The 18,719-nt window shown below is 40.3% G+C and overlaps 1 protein-coding gene and 1 long non-coding RNA gene across 2 annotated transcripts in view; one reads left to right on the top strand and one right to left on the bottom strand.

Annotated features, from left to right (window-relative positions):
* Window positions 1-18,719, bottom strand: part of adgrf6 (adhesion G protein-coupled receptor F6) — a 107,465-nt gene that overhangs the window by 26,895 nt on the left and 61,851 nt on the right. The window contains exons 71-81 of the mRNA XM_082148134.1: window positions 18,121-18,267; window positions 14,964-15,110; window positions 14,723-14,869; window positions 5,106-5,252; window positions 4,776-4,922; window positions 3,792-3,938; window positions 3,192-3,338; window positions 2,048-2,194; window positions 900-1,046; window positions 555-701; window positions 114-260 (exon numbers count right to left, since the gene is read on the bottom strand). Of these exons, the coding sequence (XP_082004260.1) occupies window positions 114-260; window positions 555-701; window positions 900-1,046; window positions 2,048-2,194; window positions 3,192-3,338; window positions 3,792-3,938; window positions 4,776-4,922; window positions 5,106-5,252; window positions 14,723-14,869; window positions 14,964-15,110; window positions 18,121-18,267 (1,617 nt within the window). The remainder of the gene's footprint in view (window positions 1-113; window positions 261-554; window positions 702-899; window positions 1,047-2,047; window positions 2,195-3,191; window positions 3,339-3,791; window positions 3,939-4,775; window positions 4,923-5,105; window positions 5,253-14,722; window positions 14,870-14,963; window positions 15,111-18,120; window positions 18,268-18,719) is intronic.
* Window positions 5,261-10,898, top strand: LOC309482792. Its single transcript, XR_014200372.1, has 2 exons — window positions 5,261-6,295; window positions 9,540-10,898. It is a non-coding gene; the product is annotated as an uncharacterized lncRNA (long non-coding RNA).

Genomic DNA, 18,719 nt, shown 5'->3' with positions numbered 1-18,719 from the left:
CTCTAGCATGAGCAATTGTAACTTAAAAATAATATCCAAAGTAAAAATCACATGGATAAACTCCAGCTAATTATTCAAGGTTACAGTAAACAAATCTGAATATAAAAATGTACCTCTACATGTATTATTGATGCTGATGGTGAGATTTGAGTTTGTTGCAGTGAATCCATCGACACATGAGCAATTGTAACTTCCTATTTCATTTGTACAGTTGGAATCTGGACCACATACAGATGGACTGAAAACACATTCATCTATATCTAGAGGGGGGACATCATTTAAATCTGTTTTAATAAATACAAATATAAACACATAAAACATGAAAGACAAATGTTGTCTCACAACATAATACACTAACATAATAATTCTACAAGAAGAATACAGATTGAAAAAGGATAATATCAACTTTTTAAACACAAACGACCACAAAATTAAGATTTTGAAAAGCATCATGTGCAACAGAAACAAACTAACAAAAATGTATTATACGCATCTCAAAACTAATTTTCTTTGTCATGAATTTGTAATATAAGTTTATTTTCTGTCAATCATACCTTTGCATGTGTTATTGCTGTTTATAGGGAGGTTTGGGTCTGTTACATTATATCCACTCATGCATGAGCAATTGTAACTCCCAACAGTGTTGTTGCAGATTGAGTTTGGACCGCAGATCTCTGATCTCTCAACACATTCATCCACATCTTAATTAAAAGAAAGTTATGGAAAAAAGAACAGTTTGGGTCACTCAATATTACTGAATGTCAATATATTATTTGGCATCTTTACAACAGAATGCTTTATTTACAAAAAAATTATATCCAAAGAAAAGGAATTACATGGATAAACTCATGCTTATTATTCAAGGTTAGAGTAAACAAAAATATAAATATAAAATGTACCTCTACATGTATTATTGTTGCTGATGGTGAGATTTGAGTTTGTTGCAGTGAATCCATCTAAACATGAGCAATTGTAACTTCCTATTTCATTTGTACAGTTGGAATCTGGACCACATACAGATGGACTGAACAGACATTCATTTATATCTAGAGGGGAAAATAATAAAAATTTGTATTAATACATACAATTATAAACACATAAAACATGAAAGACAAATGGTATCTCACAACATAACACATTAACATAATAACTATACAAGAAGAATACGGATTGAGAAAGTATATCAAATTTTTTTTTTTAAACAAGCGACCACAAAATTACGATTTTGAAAAGCAGCATGTACAACAGAAACAAACTAACAATTATACACCTCCCAAAACTCATTTTCTTTATCATGAATTTGAAATATAAGCTTTTTCCTGTCAATAATACCTCTGCATGTGTTATTGCTGTTTATAGGGAGGTTTGGGTCTGTTACATTATATCCACTCTTGCACGAGCAATTGTAACTCCCAACAGTGTTGTTGCAGATTGAGTTTGGACCGCAGATCTCTGATCTCTCAACACATTCATCCACATCTTTAGTAAAATAAAATTATGGTAAAAAGAACAGTTTGGATAAGTTTAATATCATTCCGTGTCATTGTAACAAACGAAATGCTTCCCTTGCAAAATGCAAAGTAAAAATTATATGGGTAAACTCTGGACAATTATGCAAGGTTATAGTAAACTCAAATCTGAACACAAAACAACATCAACATTTTTAAAACTAAGATTTTTTTGTGTGCTTCTTTAAACAACAGACCTCCACAATAGAACAGATACAGTTTTAAGCAACATCTCAGATTTTGTTTTTAAATAAATACATTTTGGTGATGTTACTGTAAAAACTTTATTTGGATTTTTTGTGTGTGTTATAAGGCAATGCTTATTTTCTGTTATGAATTTGCACTATGAGTTTTTTTCTGTCAATCATACCTCTGCATGTGTTATTTCTGTTTATAGTGAGGTTTGGGTCTGTTACATTATATCCACTCTTGCATGAGCAATTGTAACTTAAAAATAATATCCAAAGTAAAAATCACATGGATAAACTCTAGCTAACTATTCAAGGTTACAGTAAACAAATCGGAATATAAAAATTTACCTCTACATGTATTATTGATGCTGATGGTGAGATTTGAGTTTGTTGCAGTGAATCCATCGACACATGAGCAATTGTAACTTCCTATTTCATTTGTACAGTTGGAATCTGGACCACATACAGATGGACTGAAAACACATTCATCTATATCTAGAGGGGGATAATTATTTAAATCTGTTTTAATAAAAACAGATATAAACACAGAAAACATGAAAGACAAATGGTGTCTCACAACATAATACACTGACATAATAATTATACAAGAAGAATACAGATTGAAAAAGTATAATATCAACTTTTTAAACACAAACGACCACAAAATTAAGATTTTGAAAAGCATCATGTGCAACAGAAACAAATTAACAAAAATGTATTATACGCATACCAAAACTCATTTTCTTTGTCATGAATTTGAAATATAAGTTTATTTTCTGTCAATCATACCTTTGCATGTGTTATTGTTGTTTATAGGAAGGTTTGGGTCTGTTACATTATATCCACTCATGCATGAGCAATTGTAACTCCCAACAGTGTTGTTGCAGATTGAGTTTGGACCACAGATCTCTGATCTCTCAACACATTCATCCACATCTTAATTAAAAGAAAGTTATGGTAAAAAGAACAGTTTGGATAAGTTTAATATCATTCTGTGTCATTGTAACAACGAAATGCTTCACTTGCAAAATGCAAAGTAAAAATGATATGGGTAAACTACTTTATTTGGATTTTGTGTGTGTGTTATAAGGCAATGCTCATTTTCTGTTATGAATTTGCACTAAGAGTTTTTTCTGTCAATCATACCTTTGCATGTGTTATTGCTGTTTATAGGGAGGTTTGGGTCTGTTACATTATATCCACTCTTGCATGAGCAATTGTGACTCCCAACAGTGTTGTTGCAGATTGAGTTTGGACCACAGACCTCTGATCTCTCAACACATTCATCCACATCTTTATTAAAAGAAAGTTATGGGGAAAATAACAGTTTGGGTCACTCATTCACACCTGAATGTCAATATATTCTTTGGCATCTTTACAACAGAATGCTTTATTTACAAAAACATTATATCCAAAGAAAAATAATTACATGGATAAACTCATGCTAATTATTCAAGGTTAGAGTAAACAAAAATATAAATATAAAATGTACCTCTACATGTATTATTTTTGCTGATGGTGAGATTTGAGTTTGTTGCAGTGAATCCATCTAAACATGAGCAATTGTAACTTCCTATTTCATTTGTACAGTTGGAATCTGGACCACATACAGATGGACTGAAAACACATTCATCTATATCTAGAGGGGAAAATAATTTAAAATTGTATTAAAACATACAATTATAAACACATAAAACATGAAAGACAAATGGTGTCTCACAACATAATACATTAACATAATAACTATACTAGAAGAATACGGATTGAGAAAGTATATCAACATTCTTTTTAAACAAACGACTACAAAATTACGATTTTGAAAAGCAGCATGTACGACAGAAACAAACTAACAATTATACAGCTCCCAAAACTCATTTTCTTTATCATGAATTTGTAATATAAGCTTTTTTCCTGTCAATAATACCTTTGCATGTGTTATTGCTGTTTATAGGGAGGTTTGGGTTTGTTACATTATATCCACTCTTGCACGAGCAATTGTAACTTAAAAATGATATCCAAAGTAAAAATCACATGGATAAACTCTAGCTAATTATTCAAGGTTACAGTAAACAAATCTGATATAAAAATTTACCTCTACATGTATTATTGATTCTGATGGTGAGATTTGAGTTTGTTACAGTGAATCCATCGACACATGAGCAATTGTAACTTCCTATTTCATTTGTACAGTTGGAATCTGGACCACATACAGATGGACTGAAAACACATTCATCTATATCTAGAGGGGGAAAATGATTTAAATCTGTTTTAATAAATACAAATATAAACACATAAAACATGAAAGACAAATGGTGTCTCACAAAATAATACACTAACATAATAACTATACAACAAGAATACAGATTGAAAAAGTATAATATCAACTTTTTAAACACAAACGACCACAAAATTAAGATTTTGAAAAGCATCATTTGAAACAGAAACAAACTAACAAAAATGTATTATACGCATCCCAAAACTCATTTTCTTTGTCATGAATTTGAAATATAAGTTTATTTTCTGTCAATCATACCTTTGCATGTGTTATTACTGTTTATAGGGAGGTTTGGGTCTGTTACATTATATCCACTCATGCATGAGCAATTGTAACTCCCAACAGTGTTGTTGCAGATTGAGTTTGGACCGCAGATCTCTGATCTCTCAACACATTCATCCACATCTTTATTAAAAGAAAGTTATGGTAAAAAGAACAGTTTGGATAAGTTTAATATCATTCCGTGTCTTTGTAACAACGAAATGCTTCACTTGCAAAATGCAAAGTAAAAATGATATGGGTAAACTCTGGACAATTATGCAAGGTTACAGTAAACTCAAATCTGAACACAAAACAACATCAATATTTTTAAAACTAAGATTTTTTTTGTGCTTCTTTAAACAACAGACCTCCACAATAGAACAGATACAGTTTTAAGCAACATCTCAGATTTTGTTTTTAAATAAATACATTTTAGTGATGTTACTGTAAAAACTTTATTTGGATTTTTTGTGTGTGGTATAAGGCAATGCTTATTTTCTGTTATGAATTTGCACTAAAGGTTTTTTCTGTCAATCATACCTTTGCATGTGTTATTGCTGTTTATAGGGAGGTTTGGGTCTGTTACATTATATCCACTCTTGCACGAGCAATTGTAACTCCCAACAGTGTTGTTGCAGATTGAGTTTGGACCGCAGACCTCTGATCTCTCAACACATTCATCCACATCTTTATTAAAAGGAAGTTTAGAGGAAAAGAACAGATTGGGTCAATCATACACATGTGAAGGTCAACTCATTTTTGGCATCTTTACAATAGAATGCTTCACTTAAAAAAAAGACATTCAAAGTACAAATCATATGGATTATTATTCAAGGATAGAATGTATCAAAATCAAAATATAAAATGTACCTCTACATGTGTTATTGATGCTGATGCTGAGATTTGAGTTTGTTGCAGTGAATCCATCCAAACATGAGCAATTGTAACTTCCTATTTCATTTGTACAGTTGGAATCTGGACCACATACAGATGGACTGACCAGACATTCATCTACATCTAGAGAGGAAAAAACAATCACATTTTCACTAAAATGAACTTTAAAGAGGTGTGTGAACTCTCAAGTACGATGTCAGGCACTATAATTTGCTCTGGCCCCCTTCCTGTTCGCCGGAGTGATGAGATACTTAGTAGACTGTCCTCACTCAATGGCTGCCTGTCTATGTGGTGTCTGCAAAATAAGCCCGCAGAGTTTGCGTTCTCGAGCCACCAGGCACTGTTTTGTGCGGATGAGCTGGCCTGAGCACATTGAGTGTTTTCTGTTAGAACGGTGTCGTGTTAGCGGCCCCTAAGTTAATAACTAATGATCTTTGCAACGGAAGTGAATTAATCAATCAAAACTAACTTTAGCTAGACAATAACTTTATTCTAGAGCTGCTGTAAAGCCAAAATCTCTGTTACTGCAATTTCCTATTATCACTGTAAAGCTGCTTTGAAACAATCGATATTGTTAAAAGCGCTATAAAAATGGAGGTGACTTGACTGAAGGTGAGAGACGTTAATCGTCAGTGACTGACGAATTGGGATCTCGTCTGAGAGCCCAATCACCTTCAAGTGGTAACAGAACAAGCCAATGCACATTGGCAGGTGACAATTGCTTCGCAAACCGCACTCCCGCTTCCGGGTACATAAGGGCCTGTATGCAATACTCACATCAAGTTTTCACTGAGGAGCCAAGAAGGTGTCCCGGCTGTCAGCAGAGGTACAGGAGTTGTGGTGATGGGTATTAACATCTCCATTCCCTCTCTCAGGGAACAGCGGTTACATTAGTAACCTAGACATTCATCATCAGTCATGTTCAACAATTAATCGTCAGTGACTGATGAATTGGGATCCCTATGGAAGAGGCCACAACTACTGACTCCTTCCAGCCGGCTGGTCCCCCTTTTGTCAATCAGTGAGTTCCTTTCACCCTTTACAGTGAGATTATTGGATAACACTGTGAAAGCGTGCCTATTACAGTTTTGGAAAGGACGCTGCAGAGGCCACATCCTGCCCGTAGGGAGGTAACATGTGGAGTACACATATGGACTGACCGTTAGGTAGGTAGGTTCTTTATTGATCCTTTAACAGGAAATTACAGTGTCACAGCAGCTTCATGACAGACATAACACCACATATTAGTTCAGTTTTATCCTGACCTATTAAGTTAAAAATATATATAACAGACTACTATAGCAAACTATGCATAAAAGAGACAAAGGTTATTTTTGTGCGTTGTAGAGTCTCATAGCAGCTGGTATAAAGGATTTCCTGTACCGCTCCGTCTTGCATACTGGTGCAATCAGTCTTTGACTGAAGGTGCTTCTGTTTATCTGTGGAGAGGGTGTGCGGGGTTGTCCAGTATTGAGCCTAGTTTGTTTAATGCTCTGGTCCCTGCCACCTGCTGGACCATCTCAAGTTCAGCCCCAACCACTGAGCTGGCCTTCCTGATGAGCTTGTCAACTCTGTTTCTGTCTGCTGTGTAAACTCCCTCTCCCCAGCATGCCACAGCGAAAAACACAGCACTAGCCACCACTGTGTGATAGACCCTGGAGAGCAAGGGTTGGCAGATGTTAAATGTCCTCAGCCTCCTTAAAAAATAAAGTCGGCTTTGCCCCTTACGGTACACCACCTCCATATGACTCTTCCAGTCCAGCTTACTATCCAGCTGCACACCCAGGTACCTGTGATTGGCAACCTGCTCCACCTCGTTGCCCCTGATGGTGACTGGTGTTGGCTGGATTCTTCTCCTCCTCCCCCTCCTAAAATCCACCACTATCTCCTTGGTTTTTGTGGTGTTGAGATGTAGGTTATTGTCCGCACTCCATTCCACAAAGTTGCTGATTGTTCTTCTGTACTCCTCATCGTCTCCGTTGATGAGGCCGACCACTGAGGTATCATCTGAGAATTTCTGCAGGAAGCAACTATCAGTATTGTATTGGAAGTCCGCCGGATAGATGGCAAACAGAAACGGAGCTAGCACAGTTCCTTGTGGTGCTCCTGTGCTGCTTAGAATGGTACTTGAGACACTGTTCTGTAGGCGCACATACTGTGGTCTGAGGGATAGATCATCCAAAATCCACAAGACCAATGATGGATCCACCTTCATCTTTCCCATCTTCTCCCCTAACAGACGAGGCTGGATGGTATTAAAGGCACTTGAGAAATAAAAAAAAGTGATCCGCACAGATGCATCAGAGGTGTCCAGATGTGTATAAACCCTCTGCAGCATATAGATGAGGGCATCATCTACATTGATGTTAGACTGATATGCAAACTGTAAGGGGTCCATTTTATTTGACACACTAGTCCTAATGTAAGAGAGGACAAGTCTCTCAAATGTCTTCATGACATGTGAGGTGAGTGCTACCGGTCTGTAGTCATTATGGTTGGTGGAATGTTTGTTCTTCTTTGGGACAGGGACCAGGCAAGATGTTTTCCACAACATTGGAACCATCTGTAAACACAGGCTCAGGTTAAACAGGTGTGTTAGAATACCACATAGCTCTGCAGAGCAGGTCTTCAATAATCTGGGGCTGATGTTATCAGGCCCCACTGCTTTCCTCGGCTTCAGACCACCCAGCATCGCCCTGACCTGAGCTGGATGAAGAACTATAGGCGGGGCTGTTGGTGGGCTGCTATGGGATGTGGAGAGGGGGCTATGAGCAGATAATATCCCAGGAGTGTCGGGAAAAGGAGGGGGAGATGGCGAAGAGGCAGCTGAGGCCAATAGACCAGATGGAGCAGGATGAGATGGTGTGGGACAGTCAAATCTGTTGAAGAATCTGTTTAGATCATCAGCCAGACTCTGATCACCATCAGGCAACGAACCACCCTTCTGATTCATGCCTGTGATCTTCCTCATTCCATCCCATACCTGCTTAACTCCATCTTGCTGCAGCTGTTGTTCCAGTTTCAGCCTATATGCTTCTTTCCCCTCTTTAATCTTGCCTTTCAGTAACTTTTGGATTTCCTTAATTTTGTTTCTGTCCCCTTCCTTGAAAGCTTTTCTCTTCTCATTCAACAAACCCTTCAAGCTGCTATTAATCCATGGTTTGTTATTAGGAAAACAGCGAATCACAACTGATGGTACTATGTCGTCATAGCAGAAATTGATGTAGTGAGTAATGCATTCTGTTAGGCCATCAATGTCATCCCCATATTCCTCACAGAACACATCCCAATCTGTTGTCTCAAAACAATACTTCAGAGCTTCGTCAGCTTCAGGAGACCAACACTTCGATGTTCTGGTGGTGACAGGCAGCCTCTTGACAGCTGGGGTGTAAAAAGGAGTAAGGTGTAACATGTCATGGTCTGAGCGTCCAAGAGGGGGCAGTGCAGTACATTTATATGCATTTTTCACACTGGCATACAAGAGATCCAGCGTTTTATCACCTCTCGTTGTGCACTCAACAAACTGTTTAAAAGTGGGCAAAGTCTTAGAGAGACTGACATGATTGAAATCTCCAGACAAGAAAATAAACGCGTCTGGATAATTGTCCTGAAGTCTCGCGACAGTGGTGTGTACCACGTCACAAGCGGCTTCCGCCTTGGCAGATGGAGGGATGTAAACAACAATGGCCACTACCACGGTGAACTCTCTAGGTAGGTAATACGGTCTTAAACTGACCGCTAGAAGCTCAATGTCCTTATTGCATACATGTTCTTTGATAGTTGCATGCTTAGGGTTACACCACTTGTTGTTGATAAGCATGAGAAGCCCTCCCCCTTTCTGCTTCCCGCTCATTGCGGTGTCCCTGTCAGCTCGTACCGTCCTGAAGCCGGTAAAACTGATCAGAGAGTCGGGCGTGTTGTTTGTCAACCACGTCTCCGTAAGGCATATAATGCTGCTCTCCTGATACAATTTCTGTGTCTTGACTAGAGTTTCTAGTTCCTCTAGTTTGTTTGTTAAGCAGCGGACATTTCCCATAGTTATGGATGGTATTGCTGGTTTAAAAGACTCCTTCCATGCTCTCGCCACTTTCCTCTTGTTTCTCTTCACCCCGGCACGCGTTCCCCTATGTCTCCTCAGTAAGAGTTCCATCGGAATGTCATGTCGAATTCCATATCTTGAGCCATGAACTAGGTTCAGGAGTTCCTGGCGGGTGTATGTCTTGCTTTGCAGATATCGGCACATAATTGTTGATGAGTCAAGATAAGTTCAATAATAAAATCTTACAAAAATCTTAAATGTTAAAGGTAGCTAAAAAAGGTACTAAAACACACTAACAGGCAGACAACGCTACACACAGCTGCATGCAACCGGCTGCCGTCTCACCGGCGCACACACTCACGACACGTTAGGGCAGTACTACATATGGAAGATCTCTGAAGTAGATCCCGCCTATTTCAGGAGTGGATTCAATACTATACAGAGATGGCAGAGAAACTCTGCAAAGGGAAAGACATGGGCTTGCCAACAGGGAAGCCGTTATCGTGGAGTTACACATATGGGATCACCTAAGGAGGGGAATCACAACATATGGGCATCAAGTCTAGAACAAGGGCTGACAAATTGGGCATGCACATGAGTACAAGACCTGGTGTCTGATGTCTCCGCCACATCTGACTGCCGAGGATGATGGAGGAACTTCAACAGGGTTCGCCATATGGGGAACTCAACTGAGGAGCAAAATAAGCCTTTCCCTTCTGCTGTGCTCCATGGCAGAAAAAGAGCTGTTATGGAGTCCTGCAACTTAGTGTGTGGTCCACGCACAAACGTAGGGCGTGAAAGGGACACAGCAACACAGGGACTGGGTCTGCTTCTTTCGGGGGCCAGCACTTGCAAGTTTACCATCTGGTCCCTGAAAGAAGTGGTGGGAACTTTGGGCAAGTATCCTAGCCGGGGTCTCAGGATGACGTGAGAGTCGGCTGTTCCGAATTCCAGTCACGATTCGTCAAGCGAAAAGGCCTGCAGGTCCCCCACCTTCTTAATAGAAGTGAGCGCAGTCAAGAGTGCTGTCTTAAAGGACAGGACTTTAATCTCCATCATCTGCAAAGTGTATTTTATTTTTTGTTAATTTAATTTAATTTAATTTATTTAAAGGTGCATTGCGCAAGTCTCTGAGTTTTTGCAGAACTATGCCCCCTCTGGCGGCAAGCGAAACTGCAGCCAGAAGTGTGCACGCTCACGGACAAAAGTTTTCTTTTTTTTATCTTACGTGGAGTTTGCGTTGGTGTTTGAAATGAACTACAAGCCGGTCTCTTAGAATCCATCTTCTACGGAGAATGGCGGCGAATACACAAACCTGCCAGACAGCCAGGTGAGCGTGCCGTGAACGCGCATGACGTCATGCCCAGTCTAAAATTCCAGCCCGAATCCCTCTTATTTATTTTACTGTACAGGATTATAGAGACAATCTCAGTGATCAGAGAAGCGCTCATTCAGCCCATCAGGCAATTGTTTAAGCATGTATGGGTTAGAAAACGGGTATTTTTAACATGAAAAGTTGCTTAATGCACCTTTAACAAATGTTGTGCCAGAGTTAGCTAGATAGCAAATTTGCATCTGTAGGTGCTGGGCAGGATGTTGTTACATAAAATTACAGCACTCCATTACAATCCAGAAAAAAAGAAGAAAATAATAATAATAATATCACATAACAATATAACAAATTACAATATCACAATATCAAAATCACACAAAAAAAAAAAAAATCAAAATGAATGATCACAATTGATTTTTCTTAAGCAATATTTTAAATGCAGTTTTAAAAATACTAATGATGTACACTTTCTAATATTCCATCTTTCTGCTGCTCTAAATGAAAAAGCTCACTGTCCAAAAGACAGTTTTCTTAAATTTAACTGAACAGTCATGTCTAGCTGATGCCCTGGCTCAAATGGTGCTCTCTATAAGGCTGTCAGGACCACGGAGAGATCCCAAGAGGGGATGAGGCATGGCCGAGGGGGATTCAACCTCCTGGTGCCTCTCAGGAACCTGACTACCAAGTCATGTTTCCCTAGAGACTAACCGTCTTCTGCATCGTGATGTACGGCAGTTGCGGCGACATACACTTTCAGGGTGGAGGGAGACAGCCTTCGCTCCAACCCATCCAGCAGGAAAGAAAGCATGACATTGATGGGCTTCTACGGGGGTCTTCCCTGCGAGAAGAACACAAATCAACGAAGAGGTTTCACTTCAAAGCATAGGCTTGCCTCATAGAGGGAGCTCTTGCTGAAGTGATAGTGTCAACTACAGCTTGGGGTAGGTCACTTAAACCCTTCGCATCCTGTCCAGAGACCACACATGGAGGTTCCAGATATGTTCTTGCGTTCTGTAGGCATCTTTGCACATTTACCACAAGTATACCTTTTCCAGAAAAAGTAACATTGTAAAAGAAATTGTAGCACGTCAACTTACTGTATAAGTAGGAAAGCAATAGTTACATAGCTTACTCCCTTTGAGCCTCGGCAATCAGTGGAGCTTAAGTTCCTGTCAATTAAGACAGCGCTCCTGGTTGCATTGGCCTTATAATGTTAGTATGATTTTTACATCAAAAATTGTCATAATTTATAAATAAAAGCCATTTTTCCAAGCCTGATTTCAGCCTCAGATTTGAACGCTCTGTTTTAAGGGGCGTGTCTGCTGTGAGACTTGCAGTGCAAACGCCCACTGCTGTGATTGGCTGACATGCTTGCATATGAAATAGCTAGTAGTATTACATGAACTATGTCGAAAACTTTTACAACGTTTTTACTATTACAGCTATCGAGATTAACAAATCGTGAAAAGTATCATTTAAAGCATTATATTTAAATCTATTCCAATTTCCATCACATGAAAGGTTGCAGCATGATGAGCACTGACTGAGCAGATGACAGACAGTCTGTTGATCGCGTGAATAAAGATCTTATCATTGCAACGCAATTTTTGTAAAATGTTTAGCACAGACACCTAAGCCAGTGGGAAGGGTTGTAGGAACCGCGTCATTAAAAATGAATTTAATCCACTGGTCCCTGATAGCTTGGTCCGTTCTTGGGAGAGAAAAAACATTTCCATGTTGATTCTGGCAGTCAACAACAGAGCAACTCACGTGTGCACCACATTTCTGCATCTTTCACGGTCGAGTGCGTACTTCGAATCGGAATTCATGGCGGCGCTCGACTGAATATGAGGGGAGAGGGGCAGGGCGGGCTTCCTGCAGCATAGGTCTGTGGTGTCCATATATGGTATATCCTCCACCGTCGTGACGTCAAGCCAGGGTAGAAATCAAAATCTCGTATTTGAGTGCGCGTGCACGTGGGATATTTTACAAACCCTGAGGTAAACAAACGCTTCACTTTTAAATATCGGCTTCCCGGCCAGTGTATAATCGTTAGGCAATCATAACATACATTTTTTCTCGTGGAAAAGTGAAAATTACAGGTCATGACTCCTTTAAAGTTGTTTGTCTTTTAGAATGAATATGTTAGCCTTACTGTTATCTATAAGCTAGTGTGCTCCAAAACAATGACAAAATTCGCATTTAGAAGACCAAACCCAACGCTGAAAATGAAAATCAGGTTGATGTCAGAATCCAACATCAGATTGACGTTAATCTCCAACGTTGGACAGACGTATTGTGGTTAAAAACATTTTTAATCGGGTTGACGTCAGAAACCAACATCAGTCGGGTTCTGATGTCAACCCGACTTTCATTTCCAACCAAAATCAAACCCCTGCAACCAAAATCATCCCCTGACTTACGTTACTACTTTCTACTCAAGGACCTTGACAGAAAAGTAATGGAGTAAAAAGTACGATATTTGTCTTTCAAATGTAGTGAAGTTAAAGCAAAAAGTTTCCATAAAAAATAATACTCAAGTAAGATACTCAAAAAGTGTACTTAAGTACAGTACTCAAGTATATGTACTTTGTTATGGTCCACCTCTGCTTGAAGGTGATTGGGCTCTCAGGCAAGATCCCAATTCGTCAGTCAATGACAATTAACGTGAAGGTGACAGATTGATAGGGAACTGAGAAAGAACAATATCAGCATTTTTAAATCTAAGATTTGTACAAAGAAGTAGAAATCCAAAAGAGTTTGATCTATGTCTAAAATATTGTTAAAAGGGGTGGTTGATTATGATTTCACTTTTTAAACTTAAGTTAGTGTGTAATGTTGCTGTTTGAGCATAAACAACATCTGCAAAGTTACAATGCTCAAAGTTCAAAGCAAAGGGAGATATTTGCTTTTAAAGAAATAGCTTTTTAAGGCCTACTACAAACGGCTGGTAGGGACTACACAACATTCCTCCAGGGTTAGTGACATCTTGAACCCTAAAATGTACATAAACCCCACCCCCTGAACACGATTTATAGATTACCAAGACAAAATATACTAATCAATCACTAGAAGATAACTACACATAAGCTATATAAATGAATCAACTAACCATTCAGAAATGTCCTGTTGCATTCTATATGTTGTCACTTCTTTTTGAGTCTCTCCATCATTGTCTGAATCCGGTTTGAACATAAAAGGCTAAAAGTTTTTGAAAATTTCAGTCCATGTCTGTGTGAGTGCAAGCTCTTGAAGCTCCGCCCTCTGTGCCACGAGCAGCAGCTCATTTGCATTTAAAGGAACAGACACAAAACGGTGCGTTTTTGCTCACCCTCAAAAAGTGACAATTTTAACATGCTACAGTATATAAAATATCTGTGGGGTATTTTGAGCTAAAACTTCAAATTCACACTCTGGGGACATCAAAGAAGTATTTTACATCTTGTGAAAAGGGCATTATACCACCCCTTTGAACAAGAATTTAAAAAAATGTGGGCTTATGTATGTCCAAAAACACTTGCATACAAAAACATAGTAAAAATATTACATGCACTGATATGAAAATAATAACTGGGGAAATGTGGAAAACTCCCCAAAAAGTTTTTTTAAATCTTCATGCAACAGACATCCACAATAAAACATTTACAGCTTTAAGCAACATCTCAGATTTTGTTTTAGAATATATACACGGTGTTAACACTAAATAAAACAAACTAATAATAAAAAAAGAGTTATTACCCTCCCAATACTCCTTTTCTTTGTCATGAATTTATTTGCAATAAGTGCTTCAGCTGTCAATCATACCTTTGCATGTGTTATTGCTGTTTATAGGGAGGTTTGGGTCTGTTACATTATATCCACTCATGCACAAGCAAAATTGTAACTCCCAACAGTGTTGTTGCAGATTTAGTTTGGACCACAAACCTCTGATCTCTCAACACATTCATCCACATCTATCTATAAATTACAGAAACGTCTGCCTGTCTGTCTGTCTGTGTGTGTGTCTGTTATTCGAATATCTCTCGAACTGTTAGTCCGATGGATTTCAAACTTGACAGGTGTCTCGCTACGGGCACGAGTAAGTGCAGTGCCACGTTTGACGTTGTTTGGATTAGAAATGCAAAAGATATCGTTAAATATGTAAGGAATAATTGACGACAGGCCGTTGAATTATTAGAAAAATAATGCACACCCGAGGTGGTAATAAGGTAAAAAACTTACCGATGCATGGGTTGTCTTTATTAATAGCTTGATTACTATCTGTGACACTATATCCATTCCAACAAAGGCATGAGAAGCTTCCATTGTAATTGTAGCAGTGAGAGTTCGGCCCACACACTGATGGCGAGTCAAGACATTCATGAATATCTGAAACAAAGTAATTGATAAAGTGAACAGTTGGCAGAAGATTAAGGCAGTACAAACACTAACAAAAGGTTAGAGTATCAGCTGCCAATCATACCTCTGCATGGGTTACTGCTGTTTATAGGGAGATTTGGGTCTGTTACATTATATCCACTCATGCACGAGCAATTGTAACTCCCAACAGTGTTGTTGCAGATCGAGTTTGGACCACAGACCTCTGATGTCTCAACGCATTCATCCACATCTTTAGTAAAAGAAAATTTTACAGACATTAAAATAACAGTTTCCTCTTTAGGTCACTCATACAGAATGTGGAGGTCAATTAATGAATTGCCTAACAGTACAATCTAATATTCCATTTAGAATATTTTATCCAAAGTAGGAAACACTGAAACTTCATAATGTTAGCATTAAAAACATATTTGCTATTTATTTTAATAAAATTGATTGGACTAAGGGTGTACAAAAACATCTCGGTTACGTATGGTAACCAACGTTCCCTGAAAGAGGGAATGGAGACGTTCGTCAGAGGGATCCGACAGAAATGGGATCTTCGCAGAGAGACTATTTAGTAAATCTTCTACTCAATCTACTTCTAGAGAGAAACTAAACAAGCCAATGCACATTGGCATGCGAAAATTGCGCCAGCTGCTTCTATCACGCAGTACGGGTATATAATGAGCAGAAGGTGCAACGCATCTTTGGTTTTGCTGAGGAGCCGAGCCAGGGACCCGGCCGTCTGCAGTGATGGTCTGAACATCATGGCGACGGGACGGAACGTCTCCATTCCCTCTTTCAGGGAATGTGGGTTACCATACGGAACCAAGACGTTCCCTTTCATGTCGGTCACTCCACCGTTCGTCGTAGGGATCTGACAGAAATGGGATCCCTACCAACACCGCCATGTTGTTGGCCCTTCCAGCGCCCTGCATAAGCCTCACTTCTCTCCCTTTATTAGGGGCAGAAGCCTATGCGGGGAGTCCTGGCCACTGATGTTCCACAAGACCAACTCAATGAGAATATTGGATAACACTGGGAAAGCGTGCCCTTCCTAGGGGAAGGAGAACGCTGCAGAAGCCACGTCCTGCCCGGAGGGTGGTAACATGTGGAGAAAACCCATATGGACTAGCCAAGCAGGGTAGCGCAACATATGGAAGTCTCTGGGGTGGTTCCGGCCAAATCCTAGTGGGCAAGCGCACTGGCAGAGACGGCAGAGCGGGCTCTGCCAAGAGAAAGACACTGGCTAGCCGACAAGGTAGCCGTACCATGAAATTTACACATATGGGGTCGCCGCAGGAACCGATACAAATGGACACCTAATCTAGCACAGGTTCCTCAATGCATACGAGTGTTAGGCCTGGCGTCAGATGCTCCGCAATGTCTGACTGCCGTAGGGGTGACGGAGGAACTCAACAGGGTTAGCCGTCTCCGGGGAACACACTGGAGCAATAGACGCACGTATCTGGCCGACCAGCCGAGAACGGCGTACCATGCTAACACTTGAGCAGGTTCCCCGCGCTACTGGCCAATTGGGGCAAATATACGGGAAGATACTGGCTCTACACGAAGGCTATAGAATCTAGTAAACGTGTTGATTGTCGCCCAGCCCGCAGCTCTACATATATCTGTCAGCAAGGTGCCTTGAGCCAGCGCCCAGGAGGAAGCAACACTTCTAGTTGAGTGCGCTCGCAACCCGAACGAGCAAGGCACGTCTTGGGATTGATACGCCAAGACAATAGTATCTACTATCCAGTGGGCTAACCTCTGCTTGGGGACAGCCTTTCCCTTCTGCTGGCCTCTGTAACAGACGAAGAGCTGGTCTGAGGTCCAAAGCTTTGCGTTCTGTCCACGTATAACCTCAAGGAGCAGACAGGACAGAGAAAAGCCAGGGCTAGGTCTGTCTCCTCCGAGGGCAGCACTTGCGGTTCACTACCTGGTCTCTAAAGGGTGTGGTAGGAACCTTGGGCACACATCCGGGCTGGGGTCTCAGGACAACATGAGACCCAGCCGGTCCGAATTCTAGAAACGATTTGTCGACCGAAAACGCTTGCAGGTACCCTACCCTCTTGATAGAAACCAGCACCATAAAGCCTGGAACACACCAAGCCGACGGTCGGCCGTCGGGCAGTTTCCGTGCGTCGGCCGACTAAATCTTCTCAGTGTGTTCCGCACCGTCGGCTGAAATTGGTCCTCGTTGGCTTTGTAACGGCCGATTCGACATGTTGAATCGGCGTCGGGCCGTCGGTGAAAGAGGGAACTCTGATTGGCTGTTCAGCTTAGTGACCGAGTCAGTGCACGAGAATAATAGCAAAATAGCGAGCAAAGTCAAAACGGTACAGATAGAAGGCTGTTCTAATGATATGTCATCTTATCTGAGTGTTCCTTGGTGAATATTTCAATATTAACACGAGAGGAGTGGAATAAAGACAGTGTTTAGCAGGATTGATATTCAAAACGGTAAGCACGCACTGCTTTGTTTACGGTTTGTGTAACTGCAGCCGGCAGCGCCGGTTTCCCTTTTTGAATGACGAATATAGACGAATATATCTGCAGAAATAGACAGCTGTCTCATTTACACGCAGGCGCAGAACGCGCATTCTAGCTGACAGTCGGCTGTAGTTCTCTAGGTGTGTTCAAGTGCAGCTTTTTACCCCGACGCGAGGCGACAACACAGTCGGCTTTCATCAGCGCTAGTTCGTCTGCGTCGGCTTGGTGTGTTCCAGGCTTAAGGAGCACTGTCTTTAGTGACAGAATCTTTAGCTCTTCTGACTGCCGCGGTTCGAAGGGAGGTCTCTGCAGTGCGCTGAGCACCAGAGACAGGTCCAAAGAGGGTATAGAGGGGGGACGCTTAGAGCTGTGAAAACAGCTGTTTTTATTTCTGAGGTGATCCTGCTGTAGCATCGTGACACCAACACGAAGGAGAGGGGTTCTTCCAAAAAGAACACTCGAAAAGTTGTCTCTTCTTTAGAAGTAAGACTGCTGGAACAGAACATGAATCAGCTGGGCTCCGAAGCTAAATGCAAAGATGCGTTACACCTGTTGCTCATTATAAACCCAGAAGAAGCAGCTGGCGCAATTATCACATGCCAATGTGCATTGGCTCGTTTAGTTTCTCTCCAAGTAGATTGGTCTCTCTGCAAAGATCCCATTTCTGTCGGATCCCTCCGACGAATGTTGGAGTGACCGACATGAAAGGGAACATTTAGTTTATTATTCAGTGCTAGAGAACAAAGAGATCTGAACACAGAATGTACCTCTACATGTGTTATTGATGCTGATAGTGAGATTTGAGTTTGTTGTAGTGAATCCAACCAAACATGAGCAATTGTAACTTCCTATTTCATTTGAACAGTTGGAATCTGGACCACATACAGATGGACTGAACAGACATTCATTTATATCTATGGAAAAATTATAATTAATAAAAAATTCATTAACACAAACACATAAAGGCATGAAATACATTTGTTATCTCATGGCATTCATATGTCTATAGAAAAAGAATAGAAATCAAAAAGGTAGAAACTGCAATATTTAAAGCACAAAAGGCCAGAACAAATGTAAACGTATCTCCCAAAGAAAAAGTGCTGGATAAAACTATTATTTCAGCCCTAAACTTACAAGTCCAAACTGCATGTGAAAAAAACAAAACAAAACAAAAAAAACAAGGGAGAAAAAAGGGATACTTGATACATATAGGGCCCTATTTTAACGATCTGAAACGCAAGTGTTAAAGCGCAAAGCGCAAGTAACTTTGTGGGCGGGTCTCGGCGCTGTTGCTATTTTCCCGGCGGGATAAATGACTCTTGCGCCAGGCGCAAATCTAAAATGGGTTGGTCTGAAGTAGCTTCAT

This window comes from Leuciscus leuciscus (assembly GCF_965113295.1).
Source record: "Leuciscus leuciscus genome assembly, chromosome: 19".
NCBI lineage: Eukaryota > Metazoa > Chordata > Actinopteri > Cypriniformes > Leuciscidae > Leuciscus > Leuciscus leuciscus.
Note: the sequence above shows the minus strand (reverse complement) of the source record. Positions and strands in the feature narration are given on the sequence as shown.